The sequence below is a fragment of the Xiphophorus couchianus genome, chromosome 6 (assembly GCF_001444195.1).
Source record: "Xiphophorus couchianus chromosome 6, X_couchianus-1.0, whole genome shotgun sequence".
Classification (NCBI taxonomy): Eukaryota; Metazoa; Chordata; class Actinopteri; order Cyprinodontiformes; family Poeciliidae; genus Xiphophorus; species Xiphophorus couchianus.
Window position 1 is genome coordinate 13,050,977 of NC_040233.1, and position 24,234 is coordinate 13,075,210.

Below are 24,234 nucleotides of genomic sequence, written 5' to 3' on the forward strand. Positions count from 1 at the left end.
ATCTATCTATCTATCTATCTATCTATCTATCTATCTATCTATCTATCTATCTATCTATCTATCTATCTATCTATCTATCTATCTATCTATCTATCGTCAGAAGTTTGATGCATAATGATGTGTTTTGTTCAGAACTTTTTCCATTCTTCCGTTCTAAAAACAATCTGTCATATTTCTCGACTTTAATTATACAGATATCACAGCACACCGTATATTACAATAATATCGATGTATAATATCTGGTTTTGTGTATTCAGTTATTTTTCACAAAAATGTGTAAATAAACAAATAAATACATAAATAAGTTAATTAATTAATTTACAAAGTTTTATACATTTCGGTGTAAACGTATTACAAGTTGGTCTACTGGCTATTTTATGTGTAGTATTCTGGAAGATTTGTCATTTTAATGTCTTTTTCATGTATTTAGAAAATGAAACATAATATTTAGACGTAAGTATACATGCAGTTCTATTAATAATCAGCATATATGAGATGTTTTTGAAAACTATATTTTTTTGTTTAAAACTCAAAAATATCATGTTGCATGTTTTGTGTCAGCATACTGGTAAAACATTTGTGGAAATCTATATATATATATATATATTAAAATGAGTAAAGTAGATGTATTTTTATCCTCTCAAGTACTTGTGGGATTATATTTTTCTTGTTCCTTAACAAGCATACACCTAATGTTTACTGCAGGATTGGTAGCCGTTTAACATGTGTAGAAAGAGACTAATGCGCATATGTTTGCATATCAGAGTTCAGAACTAATGATGTTTCTGCTTTGGAATGGAGTGTCCCATTTGTCAGCTGAATGTTTCACTCACCACCTGAGTTAAGTGTCAAGGCATGGGGTTGGAGGCATGCGGGATACTCCACCTTAATATATCATCAGTGGCTGGAAGCTCACCGATATAAACGTGTTTGCTTTATTGGAAACATTTACTGTTTGTGAAAACTTTAAAGCAAAGACTCCCGTGACAAGCTGACCTCATGAGGTCAACTCAACCACAACTTCAGCCTCTTCTGTCCAATCACAGAGCTCCTCCTACTTCCTAATGTCCGGGTCCTGAACCAATCATTGCGCCCAGCTCCCTCTGGGAGTCAGAGGGGATAGCGTCCACAGATAAAAATCTTTGACCATCATCCATCCTCTCAGAGCATCTTTCTTATCCTCCGAGGAACCGTCCGAAACCCGGAGTGTCGATTCCAAACTCTCCCGATTGGGATAACATTAGGCAACATCTTTGAGGCCCGGGTTCACTTTTCTTCCCCAACTGTGGCAACCTGTTACTCAGGAATCCAGACGACGGCAAAGGGTAAATGAAACAAAACTGACAAAAGGTAATTGCTGGATTTAAAAAAAAAAGAAAAAAGGCGCATCGCAGACAGCTTATCCAGATCGGAGGGAACATGACGGCGCTGGCAGGAGGTTTACCGAGAATGATGAGACCGACTCCTCACCAGAACTACCCGCGTGGAGGATACTCTTTGGAAGGTAAGAAGCCACCACCAGTTGCGGGTGGACATGACAAAAAAAAAAAAAAAACTTGGAGCAAAAACTTTTGCAAATTTTATTAAACTCGCTTTGTTGAAATATTTACTCTTATAAAATTACTATGTTAGATTAAAAAAAAAAAGTAAACCAAAAAATTCAAAAATGAACAGCGGCACATTTTCGAGAAAAAGCAAAGATTTCAAAATATAACTCACATTTATTACGCAATTTACAAATAATTTCATTTCGAGTGTCTCTGTTTCCAAAATTCTGTGATGCATGTAGACTTTTCTTAGTAAGGCAGAAATTAAGAACAATTTTTCTAAGTAGAAATTGTCAATTTATTTATTTATTTATTTATTTATTTATTTATTTATTTATTTTACATTTTAAGTATGCAGTCTTGCCTGTTTTAAAATATTAACATAGATAACTTTGAAATTACCTCCAGAAATGTTGGATGATAAATTATGCGTTATTTGGAAACAGACAGTATACCCGGCTCAATAAAAGCGCTCCCTGTCCAGTTTCCACTCCGTTAGGACAGGGTCGGGTCAACCAGCTCGGAGGAGTCTTCATAAACGGCAGACCTCTCCCCAACCACATTCGCCACAAAATCGTAGAGATGGCCCACCACGGAGTCCGGCCGTGCGTCATCTCCCGGCAGCTGAGGGTGTCCCACGGTTGCGTCTCCAAAATTCTGTGCCGGTACCAGGAGACTGGCTCGATCAGGCCGGGAGCAATCGGAGGCAGCAAACCAAAGGTATGGCGCAGATGATCGTACAGCTATTTTTTTATTTTATTTTTATGTATCCAATAGAAAGAACGTGTTCATATAAGAATTTAGTTTCCATGCTCCTGAGCTTTCTCAACTTTCTGAGATGTTCAGAAACTACCAGCAGGAGTTAAGCGCAGTCGCTGCAGCTTTTTCATGAAGGTCAAAAAAGAAGTTTAGCAATTCGTTTTTCTCATGTCCTCTTTTTAATATCCCCCCCCCCCAAACATGCGTTATATAAAACAGATTTACCTTTGGTGTTGTCAAAATATGTAACAACAAAGTCTGTTTAAAACTTTTTTTTTCTCTCAAAGCAAAAGAAAAATATAGATCTACCGAGAGGTCAAGCTAAAAAGTTTATATTTCAATCTTATATCAGCATTATGTAATTTGCTTAGAACACAACAAGGTAAACGTGATCTGCTGTCCTTTTATATTTTTAACGATCATACGCATATTAATGGTGTGTCAAGTTCTGTGGATATTTATAAACTGTTGCTGTAAATTTCTTGTATTTTGTGACTTGTGTGTTTTCTTCCAAGCCGTAGGCTGACACTTTATTTAATTAACATGACTTATCCTGGTTGTCTCCACAAAGCAAAGTGCCTGCCCAGAAGTGGACAAGAAGATCGAGGAGTACAAGAGAGAAAATCCCGGCATGTTCAGCTGGGAAATCAGGGACAAACTACTGAAAGATGGAATCTGCGACAGGAACAATGTCCCCTCAGGTATAGACCTAATAATTTATTAGCCACAAAATACATTTAGGAAAAAACAAACAAACTAACTAACAACCCCCCCCCGCCCCCCCAAAAAACAAAAAAAAAACAAAACAGCAACAACACAAAACGCTGACATTTTGTTTGAATTTATTGTGGGTATTTTGGGCAGTATTCATTTCGTCTCTGTTTCTCAGTGAGCGCCATCAGCCGCGTCATGCGTTCCAAATTTGGCGGAGTTGGTGAGGACGAGGAGGAGGACGATGAGATGGTGAAGAGGACGCTGGAGGAGAGCGAGCCCCGGACAAAACACAGCATCGATGGCATCCTGGGAGACAGATGTAAGTCCGACGTTTTACACTGTAATCATCCAAACCACTGAAAGCAAAACAGAAGAATGTGAAAATCTGGTTTCAACAACAACAACAACAACAACAACAATAATAATAATAATAATAATAATAATAATAATAATAATAATATATTGTTTCTTATTTAGAGTTTTTAGACTTCTATTTAAAAGTGTAACGTTTAAAGTTTGAAGCAGTTTACGCATACACTGCCCTAAAAAAAAAAAAAAAAAAAAAAAAACAAACAAAAAAAACTATACAGACGAGCTTTAAAAAAAAAAAAAAATCAAACATTTGTTTAGCTTCTAAGCCTGAGAAAGTTTTTTTTTTTCACTTAATCGGACACTTAAGGATGAACTTCATTGAACAAAGCGCAGAGTGTCCATTGAGTCTCACACCTCAGTTTGACGCGCACAAAAGCCAAACTCCGGCAAGCAGCGCAGCGTCGTTCAAAAAAAAAAATAAAAAAAAAAATAAAAAAATAAAAAGGCCAGTTTTTTTTTTTTTTTAAATAATGAGGAGAGAAAAGAGAGAGGGGAAAGAAGATACGCTGACAAATAGGGGGTGAGAGGAGACATTATGAACTCGCAATGAGCGATGAATTATTCAGGGAGCCAGTGCACCATGATTGCACAAAGAAATGCCACTTTTGAGCCTTCTGTCAAACAGTTTGCTTTTTTTTTTTTTTTTTTTTGAAGAAGCCAGGCCTTTAGACAAACACCTGTTGATTTATAACCTGTTGGAGACTCAGCAGGTTTGTTAAAAAGGAAACCCAGACATAAAACATGCAATATAGTTAATTATTAATTAACCTGGGCTTGAGACGACGTTGCACATATTTCCACTTTAAATACATTACTGTAGATTTGTTTAAAGTAATCAAAGAAAATTTAGTTTGACCATATCTATATAGGGGGAATACGCAGAATAGACCACAAACATATTTACTGACTTAATCGTTTTTACGTAGCCTACTTTTTTTAAAAATTTTTTTAATTCTCTTTATTTTATTTTATAATTTTTATTTTGTGTGTGTGTTTTGTTTTGCGCAGTACCCTTGACGCCTCCAACAAGCGAGCACAGGGAAACTGTTCTCCTCACTAGATTAAATCCAAACCCTTTATTTCTCTGCACTTTCATCTCAGACTGAAGTCCGCCCCTTTTTCCTTTTGGCCCTGGGCGCCCACATTTAGTACGGGAGACACTTCCCACCCCTTCTATAGCCCGTAGCCGTGGCGGGACAAATCCACTGACTTGGTAAAAACTCCAATTGATTATTCTGAAGGAAAATAGAGTAATCAAAGTTAGAATGTCTAGTTTTAGTCTATGAGCATTGAGCTTAATGTCAGAGAAAAAGTTTAGTTGTGTATTTTTTGTGTATTTAATCTTTTTAAACATTTTTTTTTTTTAGAAAAAATAAAATTACTCAGTAACATCCTAAATGCAAGCACTTTCTTTAATCCAGATCATCCCTATTTTATTGTTGTGTCTCTTTGTGGAAAGCAGTAGTTGTATTTTCTCTTTTATAGCACTTCATTAGAATGTGAAAAGGGTGATTGGGGACCCAGAGAGGGTCTTCTGGCCAAATATTGATTAAGTAGGTGTTTGCAGAGGCCATTGTTGTGGTGGGGAGAGGCCTGTTGCTCTCTGCCCCTTTCTCCTCTACTACTATTGTTGGCCTTCCATTAAGTGCTAAGATCAAAGCTGACTCATTTAGATTTATTTGTCTGGGAAAAGGAGAGCTAAGGTTTGTGGGATAAAGTACACTGTGGCATCAGAAAGTTTAGCAAATTGCAGGAACATTGTTGTTGCAGTAATGTGAACAATTATTTTGGTTTTAATGTTTGCATAATGAATGAACAGATATTCCTTCTCAGAATTTAAGGACTTATTTTCTGTTCATCCGTTTAATGAAGAATGTATTCATTTTTGTTTTATTCTCTAATTATGAATCAGTGTCAAAATCACTGCTCCTCCTGCTAGTGTTCTTGATTTAATTGATGGTATCCTCTATTTATTAGTGTTAGCACATTAGCCTTTAGCCTCATTTAACTAATTATAGTAACCAAAGTCATGAAAGACAGCCACTCTTGCAGGATCTTTTATGACAGGACGGACGGGAGGGAGGGTGAAAGACAGAAAGAAGAAGGAGGGGGAATAAAAAGAAAGCTCAGAAATACAAACAGTCAAAGGGATAACTTTTCTTTAAAAGGGAGTCCTGCAGAGCCAGAGTGAATGAGCCCAGTTCTTTCAAATGTGCCATGGTGAACGCAGTCAACATGTAATAATTGGTCTCATTGAGGTGCATTCCAACAATCTGCTGCCATTCTCCTGTCTCCATTGTGCCGGGGCAGGCAAATAGCCAGAGGGACAGGAGGAATCAAGTGCTGACAAAACATGAAAGATTTAGCTGCTTTTGTCACAGGAGCTGAGTGGGACTTTGTTTGTGTAAATAAACTGGGTCTATATAGGCTCCCTGGGATCTTGGCATGGGTTTAGGATGAGGGGTATTATTTGAAAGTGAGAAGGACTGGAGAGTTAATATCCGCACTGTAGCGTATGTCTAGTTTTGGAGCTATTGTATGTGTAAGTTTTTAGTTCAAAAACCAGGAGAGAAGAAGTATGAAAACAAAAGATTTCCACTTCTATACCACCTTCAAAGGTTTGTGGCTTAAACACTGTAAAAAACGCCAGATGAAACGCCTTAAAAAAGCACAAAGTTGTCTTTAAAGTACCGTGGCAATATCCTTTAGCTGTAATCATCAAGGTATATGCTGAATTTTTTTTTTTAGTTTATGTGACTGAAGGCCCAAACTCAGCCAGAGGAATGTCTGCTACAGCCACATTTCCTTTTTCCTCTGAGGGCTGGATAGTGCAGAAATTTATATGAGGGCTTTATTGTCCATTTTCCTGTATTAATAGTGTTTATATTGCTTGTTTATTGTGCTGGACTTCTGGGGAAAAGCAAACTGCGGTTCAGAAATCCAGTCAGATGGGTATTAGCACAAAAACGGAGAAAATTCAGCTCACTTGCATTATCAATTTGTAAAACCACTTGTTTCTGTAATTATAACCGATTATGACATGTTTTAGGGGATTTTCCTATCATCTAGACATTTATTTTGGCAAATTTTCTTTGCAAAATACCCATAGTATATGGCAAAAAAATATTCTTTAAGGGTTGCAGGTTTAGTGTTGTTATCATGCTTGAAGGCAAACATCTTTTCTGGTCTTGAGTCTTTATCAGCTTATTGAAGATTTTTCTGAAGGCCTTTTGTGTGTTTAGCTTCATCAGTCTTCTTATCATCTCTGACCAGCTTCCCTGCCCCGTTGATGAAGAGCAATCCACAGCATAAAGCTGCCACTACCATGGGTGTCACCATGGGGATGGTATATTTTTTGTCATGTGCTTTGCTAGTTTTCCTCAACTCTGACTATGTCCGCTCTGTAACCAAAAATTAAAATTTCACTTGTAGTTAGTTGTCTTGTCTACAAATCTTCCCCACCCTAGCTTTGGATCTCTACAGCTCCTCCTGAAATTTTATGGTTTGTTGCTTGACCTTCATGGTAATGTTTTTTTCTTTTACAACACAAGTGGACTCTATATGATGATTAGTTCAAATGATTACATTGAATTTTAAACAGGACTTTCAGAGTAAAGAAGCTGAATTCTCTACGCATTCTCTACTTTTTTATTTTTATTTGTTGAAAACTGAAAAACCATAACTTTTTTCCACTTCATAATTATATGCTACGTTATATTCAAGGTTATGTCAGGTTACAAAATGTGAAAGGGAACAAATATTGAAAGCACTGACGACGAAGAGATGGCCTTCTTAAATATAAGCAGTCAGAACTTTCTTCTTCTGCGTTGGCATGATTCTCAAGACTCTCTTTCTTCAGAAAGAAAGAAAAAATCCACACTGGCTGATCTGCAACTGAATACAGACTCTATGCTTCATTAAAGCCTCTTTCTCTGTTAGCGCCCACATTGTGATCCCCCCAATATTAATTCAAAGGACAATTAATGAATGCGGGCCAACTTTGAAGTAATGGGCTGGGGTCCTGCCCCAAGCCGGCCCCTTGGTGCTGATGTACTCCTCGCATTCTCCCCAAATAACCCCAGAGACACTGCGAAGTGACTGAAAGGAGAAGTAGCAAGCAATAGAAGGTCAAGAAGAGAAGCCCCAACAGAAAAAAGAGCTCTCTATTTCCTTCAAGTATTAGCCAAGCAAAACTCTGTGATGGGGAGGATAAAGGGGTGTGAGGAGAAAAGGGTCGGGGGCATGGGGACTTTGCAAAGAGGGGCACAATGGGATGGTTAATTGAGTAAAGCCAGACAGTGTTGTCAATCACTTAACTTTGTTTAGGCTCAGGTTTTGTGGAGCTCTTTCGTCTTGAACATTGCACATTATTGACATGCCAGCAGAACCCTGTTTCTGATTGATTGATGGCATTTTTTCCCTACGTTTGGTGTGTTAGAGCTCTGCGTTTGCACCACTTGAAAATAATTTAAAAAAAAAGAACAAGAAAAAAACAGATACTCTGAGTTTATGGGGTTTAAAGTGAAAGTATGTTTTTTTTTTCTCTGAATGTTCTTGAAGTTAGTCTGAAGAGCCAGCGCGAGGCTGCTTTCACTGCAGTACTGTGTAGTTGTGTGAAAAGGTCAGGGGCCAACTTAGGGTCACTTGACTGTTACAACTATCAGGCCCCAGGAACTGGAGGTTAGGATAATGTTTAGAAAAGATCTGAGCTCAAAAACTTGTGTAAGGATTTAAAGCAATGTTCTTGTGCTGCCCTTTTAAATACCTTAAAACACCTAGAATTTTTTTAAACAAAAGCTTATTTTCTTGAAACAAGCTGCTTGGTTTGGTTGTTGTCTTTGCTAGTTAGTCTCCGTTGAACTGGAACGTGCAATGGACGAGCCTTTTTAGCTTGCAACCCAGTGTGGGCTTCGCAAGTCGCTTTGTCTCCACTCGGAGGGTGGAAATGCCACCGTGAAAATGTCACCTAACTGCACCGCAGTGGAACGGGATAATAACCATCACACACTGGGCGCAAATAATAGCCACTCAGTGCCATTCGTGGCTTCTTGTCACTGCTGTGGTGTTAGACAGAGATACATCCTTCAGCTTCATATCGCCAACTCCTTCTTTGTCCGTTAAGTGCCAACCTCCTGTGCTCTTTCGCTTAATTTTGTTTTGTGTCCATCACATCATCATCTCACTCTCCTTTTATTTCTATAACACCCCCCACCCCCTCTCCCAGGCAGCTGCAGGTTCCTAGGGGCTCTTTAGCAAGTCAAGTGAGCAGCCTACTCACTCCCATTTTTTCTCTTAAACTGTTAACCCCAGCTGAGTCCATAAGCTGTCAGTTTACCATTCTTTCCCCCTCCTCACCCCCCACACCTCACCCAGTGCATCTGCTCGCTTTGGCTCTACGCGGCACGCAGCTATTTTATTCAGTGGCCCACTCGCACCACACTCCCTGTCCTGAAAGGGCCAGATCTACTTCCCTGGGCAAATAGCGAGTTCATTTGTCTCTTATGCCCTTTGTTTTGCGTTGCGAACACATGTCACCAGCTCAATTACCTTCTCTATTAAAAGCCCCAGGAGGATGGGCCAGCCAGCCCCTACTAAGACAAGGCCATAAACTGCCCCATATGTTTTGGTTTCTCTCTCCATATGTGATTCTTCATTTCTTATGCTTTATCACACTTTCCATTTCTTTTATTTACATTTTTGAACCACAGATGGGAATTTCTCTGCACACATGAGCAAAGATGTTGCTGCACGTAGCTTTGCATGTCTACTTATGTTAGTGTCTCCTAAAGCATAAGAGAGGGTGGGAGAAGGGTGGATGTCTGCCAAGATGAGCCTGAGCAGTAAACAAGGTCAGCCTTTATCCTAACGGCAGGAATCCTTTCTGGGTTTTTTTTTTTTTTTTGTGGGGGGGGATTTTTTATTTGCATCTTAGAAGCACTCCTCCTACTGGTGAAGCTAATAAAACTGGAAGTTCACCAGAGTCACATCATTTTTATCTGTTTTTTTTCAGTCAAGAAACCTTTTCGATTTAATTCACAGTCAAAGGAGCATTTTGCAGTCACTTGTTAAACTCAGTTCTACTTTCTAAATATATTTCCTTTTTTGTTGGTTAATTAACATTAATTAGTGTTCATGTCTTATTAAATTTCTTAGCAGGTCTACACTTGGAGGAATTTACTTTTTTATAAGTTGTCATAGTCAAACTTTGTCTTTCTTACTTTGTTTATTTCAAAAGAAAGATATTTATTTATTTTATTTATTTATTACTTATTAGAAGTAATAAATAAGTAATCTTATTATTTATTAGATACACATTCACTTAATCACAAATGTCAATCAACCACTCACTCAAACTTTATTTGTACTACTTTTCGTACAGACAGGTGTAACCCACTAGAAATGGTCAAACTAAATAAACAAACAAAATATCAAAAAATGAACAAATGTAATTTGTTATTTGTTATATTGAGGAAACATTATCATGTAGTGAAGAAACATGATGAAAATCTAATAAGAAAAATTCGGAACTATCAAATGTAAATGTAGGAACAAAACAATCAGAAAAATAGAAATAATTGTAAATGCAATATAATCAAAAAGAATTGGACAAAATGTGGTGCAAATTTAAAATGTGAAAAATCCATATAAAATAATGAAATATCAATATATTCTAAATAACTAAATTTCAACTAAATTTCTCTAAGTAAGTTGATTTTTAGTTTGCTGTTGAAATAGTTAACACTCTCCACTACTATTAGATTTTCAGTAAAGTTTTATATATAAGTATCATATATGGAAAAGAACCCCTCACTGATACTAACAGACAACCTTTTCCACAAGACCTGAACAGGAGGGCATGAGTGATAAAAGCAAATACTTTCCCCTGACATGAAGAGGTCATTGCCAGAACCTGAAGTTGCTCTCAAACTTTCTGCCTTTGAAAGACTATCCAAAATCTTCAACTTTGCACTGACCGAGCTGACGAAAGCTATGCGCCATTAATGAATACCTAAAATATGGTCAGAAATGTATCAACTGTCCTTGGGTAATAAGGTGATATAAAAGAAATAACTATGTGTTATCTGGGTTGCTGTGGAAATAAATGTTACTTCTTTTACATTAATTAGTGGCATCATATAAAGATAAAAATAGTTCAGCTTAAAATTAAGTCTTGTGTTAATCCAGAGTTTAAGTTGCAGCATTCCGACAAATAACATTCTAAATGAGATACGAGTTAAACCATGTATGGAGATGAATTACCAATCAATGTAAAATGAAATATTCCTATTCTTTGGGTTACTGTATTCCAAGTATTAGCTGCTGTGTCAGAGAAAGCTGACTGTCCAAAAGTACTTATGCTGTGTGGGAACTTAAACATTCCCTCTTGCTACAGACAGGGACAGGCCCCTTGTTGCTTTATCTGTTGCATAGAATTTGGTTTAGGAATTTAAGTAACAACGCCGATACTTTCCCTTTATATGCCCAGTATTATCTCCTGTCATTGTTGTGTGGAATGTGTGGGAACAAGTCTGCTCCAGCATCACCTTGGCTTAAATCATTCCAAGACAGACTTAGAACAGTGTTTGACAGTGCCTTAGATGCGGATGTATAGCAACGGGTGAATCCAGGAAGAGACGAGTGATGTGAATGGCTGAGGTGAAAAAGACAGGTCCTATTTTTTTTTTTTTTAACAATCACTGCCTCCCCCTCATTCGCCATAGCTGTGCACCCTCCTCCCTCAACCCCAGCATCTTCTTCAGGTGCTTTCAGCTTTCCTTCTCCTCTCCATGTCAACCCCTTTGACTTCCCATCCCCCAGCTTTGTGCCCCTCGGGCCGTGGAAGGAGGGAATATAGGGGTGCTCCCCTGCTGTGCCCCTCCACAGCCCCAATAGCCCTTCTCTGGACCCTTTTGTGCCCCCTTTTTTCTCCTCCTATTCCTCATTCCCCTACTCCAGCCCCCAACTTACCCTTCAACCCCCCCAGGTCCCCTGCTGTGCAGGTGACAGGCCCCTGAATGAGGGCCCGGGCGTCCCTGATGGCTCCTACAGATGGAGCGTGGTAATCGGTCCAATAGAGCCCTGCCACAGGCTTTTCCCCACTGGGATACAAAGGCCTGGCCACATCACTCCCCCAAAATAAAGGGAAAAAGTGGGTGAAGAAGAAGACAGAAAAAGACAAAAGAGCAAGCAGAGGATGACAAAAGCATCACTGTCATTTGCCACTACAGAAGAGTCAAAGACGGAGTGTTGCCTCTAGAGTTACAAATAAAAACAGGAAGGGAAAAAGAGGAAATGGTAAAAATAAATAGGGCTTTGAGGGTAACCCTATAGTAAACAGAGAGAGCAAATGGATAACTGCTGCCTTCAAAGTTTTCCAAGCTTTCCTTCACTAAACAGCATGGAAGTATGTTTTCTAAATGACAAAAATTGGCTACATAAAGCAGCTTGCTTGAGTCTGTGTGTTACCTTAGCGCCTCAATCTGGCTTAGATCTAATAATGAGCTTGTCTCAGAGTCAGGATCGCTCTTTCTTTTTTCGTTTTTCTTTTTTTGCCAGCAGGCCTTTGAGTAACAGCATTTCCAGAGGCCAAATCTGTGTGTAATGCCTGGTCAGACACACACTGGCAACCAGTGCAAAGACTTCCTGCCTTCCTTGCAGAGGCTCCAGAGCCAAGGGGAGATCACTGTCCTCCTTTCCCAGCCCCCTCTTTAATGTCTGACTTGGCACTTTTTTAATTAAAGCCTATAAATCTAGAGGAATAAGAAAGAGTCTGAGACAGACCAGCCTTTCCCTTGCAGCCTTCCCTATGCATGCACCTGTCTTTTTGCTTTTGAGCATTTTATTTCTTCAGTTTATTGGATCAAAAATGTGGAGGGATCCCTCATGCTGATTTTCTCATTGGGGTTGATTAAGGAGTGGATTTCAGCTCAGGATCCACTGAGTGACAACTAGCAATCCAGATTCAGCAGTTGCATGTTTTTGATGGCGAAAATGATTGGAATGTAAAAAATGAAGGATAAGATTGCTGGTGATAGTCAACAAAAAGGCAATCATGCAAATTTTTTAGGGCTTTATAGTTTTTTTTTAATAAATGTGAACCTCCGCACAAATTCAGAAATATCAATTTCTGATATTGTATCCAAAGTTCACTGTTCCTCTTCTTCTGCACCTCCCCCTGTTAGCTCAGTCAGTTTCTCTTGTTCTGAACGAGCAGATTAAGAAGCACCTGCAATGGGCTGCCTTTCCTGTGCTGCCGAATATCAGCCTAAAGCACAGCATGGCTAAGACTAGAAGAGACACAGTGTCCCAGGCGACTGATGCCCCAGAGGGATCTTGTCCTCTTTAATCCATGTTCAAGCAGGCTTTTGCTTTTGATCCCCCGGGAACTACTGAGGAGTTTAAGAAATCAGGAGAACACAATCTAGAGTGGCTCTGTGCTGTGGAGCAGCTGGTATGCTGTGTGAAACTATTAAATTTACATCAGTAGAAATAGTCACAGTCAAACTCGAAAACCAAAATCTATGAAACATCAGTTCTGAAGGATGAATTATTTTATATCAAGTGAGCAATCTGTATCACAAATTGAAAGAAAGAGATTTTGTATATTCCTCATAGTTATGATTTTTAACCAGTCTACCAGGCTTGAAATGATTTCATTTTACATATGAATACAGCATTTATTTATATCACAATAAGATATACTCCCAAATACGTTATTTAAGCAAATCAAACACAAAAAATTTTAACATTTAAGCAACACTACTTCTCTAAATTAATTTAACAGGGAAAAAAAAAATTCCAAATGTGATTATTTCAACTGATAAAGGGACAGTCAATAAGGAAAATAAATTAGTTTTTTAAACTCAGTGAAAAACTAACTAGCTTTGTTGATGCTATGCTACATCAGCCTTAAATTTGTCATTGTTTTTAAAATTTCTAAAACAAACTCTTGCTGTTGAATAAAAAGAAAGTTTCGAATTCATAAGGTTAGTCATAACTCTGTGTTGCTAAATCAGCAATATATGGTTATATATTGCAAACTGACAGATATTCTTCATTAGACAATATATCTTTTGAGTTGAGCAGTTCAGGATCACAAAAACTTTAAGGGCCACAATACCAGCAGCATGGAAATAAGTGTTTTATTAAACTGCAACGGCCCAGCCTGTGTGTGCATGTTGTTGATATTATAAATTGCTTGAAAACATTTTTTTTTTCTATTCCAGCGAGCCACTCAGATGAGGCTTCAGACGTGGACTCTGAGCCAGGCCTGCCGTTAAAGAGGAAGCAGCGCCGCAGTCGGACGACCTTCACAGCAGAGCAGCTGGAGGAACTGGAGAGGGCCTTTGAACGTACACACTACCCAGACATCTACACGCGAGAGGAGCTGGCTCAGAGGGCCAAACTGACAGAAGCTCGAGTTCAGGTTAGAAAAACGAGCATGCATGCAAGTCTAAATCTTGACAGCACAGTGATCCGTCACTCCCTCCGAGACATGTGGGTGTTAAGTTGTTTTGGGATGTTGCTACACATTCTTTACAACCATTAGCCATGTGTTCCATCCCCAAAACAACCCCAGACCTCCCCTGTGGCTCCACATGGAGACACTCACAGCCGCCTATATACAAAGACATGTTTCTATTTTTGTCAACATTTTGCCAAAAGGAGGCTATGTATGTAAAATTCTGCAAATAGATTCTCGATTTAGATAGCTTCTCAATATAGCTTTTAATAGCCATAACAGCCCTCTGGCAATGTATGAACTCTGTGACGTTAAGTAGCTCACAAAGATGTGGTTTCACTGCGCTCTACAGATGTTAAGATCGCTATCAGCATAGGTCCCTGCAAAGGGACAGAGAGTCCTTGCACAGATACATTTTCAGTGACCCGGAATAAAGTACAATTACAGTTCTAACTGTCCCAACTACAAAAACGTGATTTTTAAAAAATAATAGACTAACATACAGCAGTGCAATATTGTGAACTGGAAGGAAATGGATAGATTTTCTATGTAACATTTTTTTACTAATAAAAATTGGCAAAGTTTGGCATGCATGTGTATTCAACCTTTTGAGTAAATACTTTTGCTGCAAGGGGGCTTGGTTCTACCATTTTGGGGCTTCTAGAGACACGTTTTTGCTGCTCTTCTTTGCAAAGTAACTAAAGTTCATAAAGTCTGGAGTAAGAATGTCTATGTAACAGCAGATTTTAAGTTTCTTATCTAATTTAGGACTGAACTTTGACTGGCTCAGTCTAACAATTATTTTATGCTTTGATCTTAATCGTTCTGTTGTAGCTCTGGCTGTATATTCAGGATAATGAAACTCCACTGCAGCCTTAAGCTTTTTGCAGCCTCTTACCGGTTTCTATTATTTTTATACATTTAACTTCATGCGTAATCCAATAAACTTTCACTAGCTTCCCTGTTTCTACTTAAAGAAAGTCTCCCCACAGCCTGATGCTGCTACCAACATGTTTCATGGTGGGGATGGTGTGTGAAGGGTGATGCGTGTGATAGTTTTGAGCTAAAATGTTTAACTTTTGCACCATTCGACTAGAGTACCTTCTTCCACATTGGTGTTGTGTCCCATATATGCATTATGGCAAACCAGGCCTTTTCACAGAAGATGTTTTTCGTGGCCCTCTTCCACCTAGGCCAGATTTGTAGACTGCGTGACAAATATAGTTCCCCTGTCAACAGATCCTTTCATCTGACAAATGGAGCTCTCACAGAGTTACTGTGGGGGTCTTGGTTGCTTCTCTGATTAAGGATTTCCTTACCCGTCACTACAATTTTAGATGGTTGGTTAAACAATGCTTCATGTCATGGTCAGTGCTTAGAATATTATTTTATTACCTAACTCTGGTTTAAACGTCTCCACAATTTAATTCCTGACCCATCTGCAGTCAGGAATGGGTCTGCAGTCAGACAACATGGCTGTTGTTTGTTCAATAATGTCCTCTAACAAACCACTAAGTTCTTTACAGATCAGCTCAATTTGTATCCAATTACACACTGGTGGATTGTAATAATAATAATTATTAGATGCCTTCTGAAGGCTGCTGGTTGCTCTTGATTTTATCAGATTAATAGGGGGCTGACCGCAAATGTCTGTAAAACCATTTAAGATTTTTTTTGAAAACCACGTATCCTTTTTCTATCACTTTCCAACTCTGTGTTATTTGTTGTTTCTGTCATATAAAATACAGATTAATCACAACAAAGTAACTTACTGTTGTAAGACTGAAAGTTCATGGAGAATATTTTTTCAAGGCACTAAACTTAAAAAGAAAAAAATCTACTTACCACGTTGGTGACGATTTTCTAACAAAGAAATTTCTTTCATGTTCAATTGTATTTTTCTTTCAGGTGTGGTTCAGCAACAGAAGAGCTCGATGGAGGAAACAAGCAGGAGCTAATCAGCTAATGGCTTTTAATCACCTCATACCAGGTGGTTTCCCTCCGTCAGCCATGCCAGGCCTGCAGCCTTATCAGCTGTCAGACAGTCCCTACCCTCCAACCTCTATAGCCCAAGGTGGGCCTAGTTAAACACACATTTGTCTTAATGCTTAGACTGTTGCAAGTCTATGAATAAGTAACATGCCAGCAGCGTAATGACTTCCTGTTTTATTCTCATCAGCCTCTGAACAGCTAAGTACAGTCCATCGGCCTCAGCCTCTGCCGCCCACCTCCGTGCACCAGAGCGCGCTCAGCTCATCCGCAGCTTCCCAAGACGGAGGCTCAGGATATTGCCTTTCCTCTGGAAGGCACAACTTCTCAGGATACTCGGACAGCTTTGTGCCCCCGACAGGACATGGCAACACTGTTAATCCCAGCATCAGCAACGCCATCTCTCCACAGGTCAGTGACGTCAAATATAATTGAATTAAAATAATAATTTGTCACATCATTATTTGGCAAAACACAATATAGTAGTTCTCTTGGATGTTTTGGTGTGAACTTAAAACAAATAATCATTGAATATTTTTTAAAGACATAAAGAAAGTAAGTACTAGAATATATGGGACAATCTTAACACCAGCTGAGCGTTTTAACAATTTGCATCACAAATTGTCTGATGGTTTGCCTGATGGCAGCATTTAAATGCTTTGTACCTGTAGAGACTTTGAATCCTAGATCCTGATCAAAGGGTTGGGACACTAGAATATCCTTCCTAGCTCCTCTCACGATCCTCTCCAGGGGCCTCTGGTCTGCCATGTTCCAGCTGGAGTCTCATGCTGAGCTGGAGTCTGTGAACATGCCCTCAACCGCAACTCTGTCAAGTCTTAAGCCCCTTCTGGATCATTCTTTAGTTACAAGATCTACGGGAATCTTTATGGTTTGCAATAAAGGGGAAATCCAACATAGAGTGGGAGGTTGACGCTGACTATGGCATTAAGAGGTGGTTAAACACCTGTGACCATTATCAACAATAAGGGATAATACAAGATTACGTTACAACCATTCAAAGTAAAAGTTTTAAAGGATACACTGAATCTGGTGCATATTGTTCATGATGGTGGACAACAATGTTTCTTGTATTTAAAGCCTTAAATTCATTTTTACCATTTGCATGAGGACTTTGACACAGTGCTCAACTTGAATATGTATGTCACTCATGCCTCTTTGGTTCTGAAATCCTAGTTGCATGCTTTGAAAACACAGTCTCAGCAGACCTAATTGTGTGACGTGAAAGGATAATGTGATGTGGGGATTTGTGGCTTTTTGGTTATTGCAGAGCTTTTACCTGGAAGATATAATAGTCCATGGATCCTCCACTAATGTGTACATATAAGTTTGCTCACGTACATATGTTTCTGTGGAGCAAGCTCTCCACAATCTGGTAATTCTCACACATCACCTCATATTTAGCATATCAGTAAGCGGAAGGCTTCATGAAGTGTACCATATGGTAAAAATAATAAAGCACCCAAACTTCTCTGCATGACCTATGCAGGAGGTGTCACTGTCGCTACAATGATAAATCCTTGTCAGGATGAGGAACTCTGTAGCTGTTCATTTTTTTGTTTATCTCGACAAATAGTTTGATGAATTTAAAATGTGGCAAACGTCCATCACCGGAGAGGCGGTAAGGCAGCAGACATGGGGAAGGATGTATGGATGTCAGACGATGACACAAATCAAAACTGAAAAGACAATTATGGTTGATTACACAGTCATCAGTGTCTATCAGTGGCACCCTATGAGTCCAAGAGATGGACTAACAGGCGGAAAACGAGCTTTTAGCTGGCACAAAGGGTGGCCAGCCCTTGTGCTTTGCATGTTGGGTACTAATTCCCATGAGAGAGGATCTCCATATCCTGTTATGCACAGATAAAAAAAAATGGGGAAAAAAATGGGAGGCAGGTTTGTTGCTTTTTGTTATTGATGCCTCTGAAAGCCTCTTTTGAAGCTGAAAGTATAATTAACTTCTTTCATGCGTAAGTTCCAGTTATATTTTTTTTCCCTTTAATGTCTTACCGCATAAACTGGTAAAATATTGCCTGTTTTTAATGAAAACCGAGGGTTAAAATGACACAAAACTAAATGCAAATGCAAACTTGTGTAAACTGGCAGTCTTAATAAACTTTAAACTGAACTTCTGATAATGATTTTATCGAAGCAGAGCTGGTCTGCAAGGTGGATGCTTTCTCCTGTCAGTGGTTGTGGTAGGAGTTCAAATACTTACAGGGTCAAAGAGTGACGTCAGCTCCAATAAAAAGGCCAAAGGTGCTCAGTCTCTGTGCATGGTTTCAGCATTAACCTTTCCAGGCAGCTTGCATAGAATGGAAATCTCATCTGTCAAATTGCACCACTTTCCTTTAAGGTTTTTCTCAGTCTGGGAATGCAATCAAGTAGCGTTCCAGTGTCCTAATTGATTAGAATGAAGTAATCTAGCTACTCGTAACAAAGTGTGTAATTTATGCAAATGAATCACTTTGTTGGCTAATTTGTTTTAATTTGTGTATTTATTGCAGCTGTTTGAATGTATATTGCAAATCAGTTTTCTCTATTTCGTATGATGATTTAATTAATTTTCAGATTTTAACTTAATAAGAGAGAGGAAATGAAAAATACATTCATTGACATTGATAGTCAAGGACCTCTTTGCACTTGGAAAAAGTTTACAACTTTGGTTTTTCTGAGATTGCCTCAGCTTTAAGGTTTTATATACCCAATCCTTGGAGAAATTACATCTCTTGTGTTATCTGAACTCCAGATTTGTCTCTAATAGCTGCCTATTATTCTGTATACATGAGCGGATTCCACTAACTCCAGATATGGTCACAGCATCGCACAGTCCTGCTTTAGAGAAGGTTTGCTTTAGATCGGAGATATTCTCATCTGAGCAGTTAGTTCTGCAAACTGAGCAAACAGACAGAGTGATGGCTTTCTCCATCTCTGGCGTCGCAGCTCTGATCTGGTGCATACCTTAGCAATCCTTTCTCACCAAGGTAGCAAGCAGCCAGGATTTGCACCCCCTGGGACCTAATCCCCGGAACAACCTCAAAACAGACAGACCATCGGGGAACTGCTGCTGTTTCAGTTGCTCAAACTCTGGACACATGCATGCACACAACAGGACACTATTAGTACCTTAAATCATCTTAGATGTCAATTGACATTGCCTAGTCCAAAAATAAAAGTATCGAAGTTTGGAAAATGATGAGTTTGAAGCCTTGTTATTTATTGATTATTAATCTGCAGGCCAAAAATGTATGTCTAATATTTCTTTCATATTAGATAAATTTAGTTCTATGGGGTATATTTTATTTTTACTTGTAAAGTACATGCATTAAAGCCAAACAAGTTAACCTTTGTCTGTGGACATGTACATTTTCCGATCAACTGGAAGTGTGATGGGAAAGATCATGTTTTCTCATCATTTGTTATCATCTGCCCAGCAAAGGCCACTTGGATTTTAGTTTTGGCCTTTGCTGCGTTTTCTCCAACATGGACTTTTTCACAACTTTGCTTCTCACGCAAAGCCTTATGCAGCTGTTCACAATGGATCACTGATACCCCAGCAGACTTGACATCGGAACAAAAAAACAACATCCCACATGGGCATATGCACATACTATATGCACATACACAGGCTATCTGCTGAGGCATGACTCCACATAAAGGTAACTTTGACATAAAAACACACCTTACTTCTGCTTCTCATGTAACCTTTGGTCTCCTTTATGAGGACATGGTCATTTTCAAAAAAGAGGCAAAAACGTAATGTGATACAAGCAATTTTTAAGTATGCATACAAAGGAGAATTGCTTTCTGTAAGTTCAGGTTGCAAGATATCACCTCAGGCAGTTTATTAAATTCTTATGGCAGCTTTGGGACAAATTTAGAGTGGATCTTTTTTTATTTTCTTTAAATTTTAAGATATACAGCAACATACGGTAAGTATTCAGTCCCGTTTTATCAAGTCACAACAACAACTTTTAGTGAGGAAAATGACAGATGGTTTGAAGATATTTCAGAGAAAAACAATCGCAACATGTCACAGGCATTTCTATTCAATCCCACAGTCGATATAATTTCATTATTTTCAAAATAGATGAAGCTCATTCAAAATGAACAGCACTTCTCAAGTCTTGCTACAGATTATCAGTTAGATTTAGGTTTGGACTGACTAGCCTATTTTAATATTTGTTTATGTTTTAATCTAACTCTTTCCATTATAACTCAGGTTGTAAATTTAATGCCATTGTCCAGCTGGAAAGTGAACCTTTACCCCATGTCTCAACTTCTCTGGAGCTGCTAAAGTCCAGCTTTATCAGTTCAGTTGAAAGAAAGTATTCCCACAGCATGATGCTGCCACCACCATGTATAAATGTTGTGGTGATGTAATCGGGTTGGTGTGCAAACGTGGTTACAAACTTCAGCTTTTTTTTTAGCTAAATGTTTAATTTTAGTGACATCTAACTTGAACAGATCTTAGTGATGTATAGCAATGTTTAAGCTTGACTTTTTATGGATTTATGGGTTTATTTAAATGATGTGGTCCTCTTTGCTACTTTTCATGAAAGGAAGAATTACAGAGTGCATAACAAATAGTTGCCCTGGGAGCTCTGCATACCCTAATTAGTACTCTGCTTTTCGAAAGCTGTCAGTTTAGGTGGATGGCTATGTCTGACTAGTTTTGCAGTTGCGTGATACTCTTTTTTTTTTTTGTCCTAAATTGATATTCAATGCTTGTGATGTTTTATAAACTAACTTCTGAACAATCTAACACCTGACCTGTCTGCTTGGTTCCTTGGTCTTCATGGCTCACAACATTTCTGAGTGCTTTGTAGAAAACCTGGACTTATACTGAAAGCAAATGTTTTGTGCTGATGTGTCACATGAAATACAGTGAGGTTTGGGGTTGTAATGTGACAAAATGTTGAAAAGTTCAATGGGTTTGAATATTTGTGCAAGGTACTGTATGCAACTGTTCTTTTATATACTTCATGACAGAACATTGGTGAGGAAAAAGATGCAACTGGTGTTAGAATCAATTCATCAAGTCAATCAAGTTTATTTGTATAGCACATTTCAGCAACAAAGCAGTTCAAAGTGCTTTACATCATAAAAAAAGGAAAGAATAAAGAGAATATGTCTGAAGAGAGCTGCTAATGCTAACAGTGAAGAAAAAACAACGTGTGTCTAACTACCAAGATATGAAATATCAACACATTCTTGGAAACTGAACTAAAATGAACAGCTTTGTTTGTATGTCATGGTGAATACTAGAAAACCTCAACGATGTCACTTTCAGTTAAATTGAGATGCGTTCTAATGATTGGGTCTCTCTGTGTCTCGTTGTAGGTGATGGGCTTGCTGAACCCGAGTGGAGTGCCGCATCAGTCCCAGAGTGACTTTGCCCTCTCCCCTCTCACAGGAGGCCTTGAGCCTAACGGAGCCATTTCTGCTAGCTGTCATGGCTCTCAGCGCTTGGAGGCCCTTCCAAGCCTGAGCAGCATGCCCACCCTACCAAGTACACAGTCTTACTGCCCACCTTCTTACACCTCCCCAGCCTACGCTGTCGACCACCATCCTAGCTACCAGTATGGACAGTACGGACAGAGCAAGGTAGTGCACCTTTGTTTTTATTGTAGAAACAATTTCATTCATACTGGTTGTTATTGTGAGGACACATCATTCTGCAATGCCATCTGTTGGCTGTTGATTTAGCCAGAATTTTCAAACTCGCAGTTAATTGCAAAGACTCCTCTGATTAGGGAGCGTCTCAAATCTCCATGTGCTGCACTGGAATTACATTGGGGTTTGGGGATCGCTAGTGGCCGGGTTACTTCAGTTTATATTATCATCATTATGGTGGCCCAGTCGCTGTCTCAGTACACTCGTTTTTACTAACTGTTCTTTCATGACCCTGTGTGATGAGCTTGCCCATCAAATCCACAGAGCAGCTCACCTAGCCATGTAATGACCTCTGTGTAACAAGGATAGCTGCCCAAATAAAAGAAGCCACATTCCCAAAGTATGTTTGACAGGAGGGAGGGGGGATTGTGTGTGTTAGAGGCCTGATGTGAGGTACACCACCACATGTTGACCGGCCCGTCAGTGCCAACATCTTGATGTCATTAATTTAGTCAGGGACCTGGGAGAAAACCACATGTTTCGGGCAGGGGTGGAGGGGTTGTTCTAGTGAAATGTGTACGCGTCTGTATGTGAGCACAGGTATGTATGTATGTATGAAGGCATGGTGAGAGGGCTCTTTAGCAGGGGGGCGATTACAGCCCCTGGCAGCCGAGGATTAGAACCATGTGTCCCTATGGAGGTCAGATTTGGAATTGTTATTGATCAGTAAAGCAGTGCCAGAGATCCAGGCTAAAACCTGGTCAAGCCCACTATCTTCTGGATTGTTTTCTGGCCTTTTTACCAGAGAAAATGTGTCATTCTCACCTGCTGTAAAATGCATTTAAACTTTTTGATTACATGGAAATACATTGCTGAAAAGCTTTTTTCTTCTGTTTTCTCTCCTTAATAGGTGCCTTTCATTATATGAAGCCCCGACATGGCCTATGCAGGAAGCTCATATGGATACGCTGGCATTCCTACCCGGAGAGAGACGCCACCCACTGCCTTTGCCAACTTCTCCAGCCCTAGGGACAGCAAGACCAGCAGCGTGGGAGGTGACAGGGTTTATTTGGTTTGACTTCAGCAAGAAGCAGAGACACTTTGGATGGTTGTGTAGTGATGGAAATGAAGAAATTTCACTGTAATAATTAAAGACTGTAGGCAATGCCCCACCCCCACAACCTCATGCCCACCATGCCAGGCTGAAAGGACCAAGACATTTTTTTTTCTATTTTTTTCTGAAAAAAATAGGGAGTGGAACTTTGTGTATGAACTGAATGTTCAAGACTTCGTATTTGGATCGTACAGTAAGGCGGAGATATAATGTGGACTTTTCCAGCCCCAGGTGCCTCTGTGGTCTTTTGTGGTTGAAGGTTAGACAGCTTGGTGATAGCGTGCTCAGCTGTAATACTGATCTCAGAATGTCTTCATGACAAAGTCTTACTGTATATTGACGAGGCTCATGCATATGTAGTTTGACATAAACATGTGGCTGCGTTTGGAAATCCAGCAAGAAAGCATGAACTGAAGCTAAGTGGTGTCAGTGCAACCCAAAGAAAGTGCAATACATTCATACCTCATGTGCTGTAAATGAACACGGATCGAGGATCTCCAGTTATATCCTTGATTAGCTATCTCTTTTTTGGTGTTATAAAATTTTGGGTGAGTGCATTTATCAGTCAGGGGAACTTATCAAGCAATGCATAGAAGTCAGTGTAGTCATACAGTCTTTTGCCAAAAAATATATTAAAAGACTTTACCAGTGAGTACAATATTCATCTTGACTGTTCATTTTTGTTGTCGCTTTGCATGTTTTAGTTGTTTTCAGGATCTCATCAATTTGTAGGTGCCCTCCTTATTTATTAAATGTTGCTCAATTGTGTTTTTTGTTTTTAAAGGAATTTTTCTACAACTGCTCCACTGTGCTTAAGTCTTACATACGGTTCCTTATTCCCTTTCTTTTGTATGATTTTTTTAAATTTACAACTGTGTGATTTTTGTTTTTTGTTGTTGTTGTAAGACGTTTTGTGTAAAGCATAGCACTATTTCTATTTATAATAAACAACGTGCAAAATACAGAAGTTTTATATTTGGAATATTTTCATTTGCTTGTGGGACTATATAAAAAAATATATAGTTAATTTCTAAAATTTCTGTAAAATTAATTTTGATGGTGCTGTCCAATTGACAATAAACATCCATTAAAAAAAGTTATATTATAAAAGCGTTATAATACAAAGGAACTAAAAAGTTTATCCATCCATCCATCCATTTTCTGTTCACCCTCGTCCCTAATGGGGTCGGGAGGGTTGCTGGTGCCTATCTCCAGCTACGTTCCGGGCGAGAGGCGGGGTACACCCTGGACAGGTCGCCAGTCTGTCGCAGACTAAAAAGTTTATGTTCCTGATAAATCACCAGGATTTCACAAAGCACAAGAAGTAAAAGTTAGACCATACATTAAATTATCACATTTTAAATAAGTATGGCTTGAATAAATCACCTTTATGAATTCTTTTTTCAGAAATAATGTGACATGTGTCTCAAAATTCACTTAGAAAACAATTACATCCTTAAAAGTGATAGCAAAGAAACAAAACTGTAATTTTATTTGTGCTCTTCTCACTTTTGTACAATTTTGCTTGAAAGGTTTGAACGTTTGTGCAGGGCGGGTAAGTGCAGCATTTTTATTTTTACTTTTATTTTACTTATAATTTCTCAGTTAAATTGTACAAGCTGTGTGGCATATCAGAACTG

General features: G+C 38.9%; 1 protein-coding gene across 1 annotated transcript; it reads left to right on the forward strand.

Moving 5' to 3' along the window:
* The first annotated feature begins 56 nt into the window (after nt 1–56).
* pax3a (paired box 3a) lies at nt 57–23,556 on the forward strand. The gene is made up of 9 exons (XM_028020424.1): nt 57–1,504; nt 2,032–2,267; nt 2,878–3,007; nt 3,196–3,339; nt 13,619–13,818; nt 15,763–15,928; nt 16,034–16,254; nt 21,208–21,471; nt 22,391–23,556. Exons 1-9 carry the CDS (start codon nt 1,420–1,422, stop codon nt 22,406–22,408), a joined length of 1,464 nt encoding a protein of 487 aa, XP_027876225.1. The 5' UTR covers nt 57–1,419; the 3' UTR covers nt 22,409–23,556.
* The last annotated feature ends 678 nt before the right edge of the window (nt 23,557–24,234 follow it).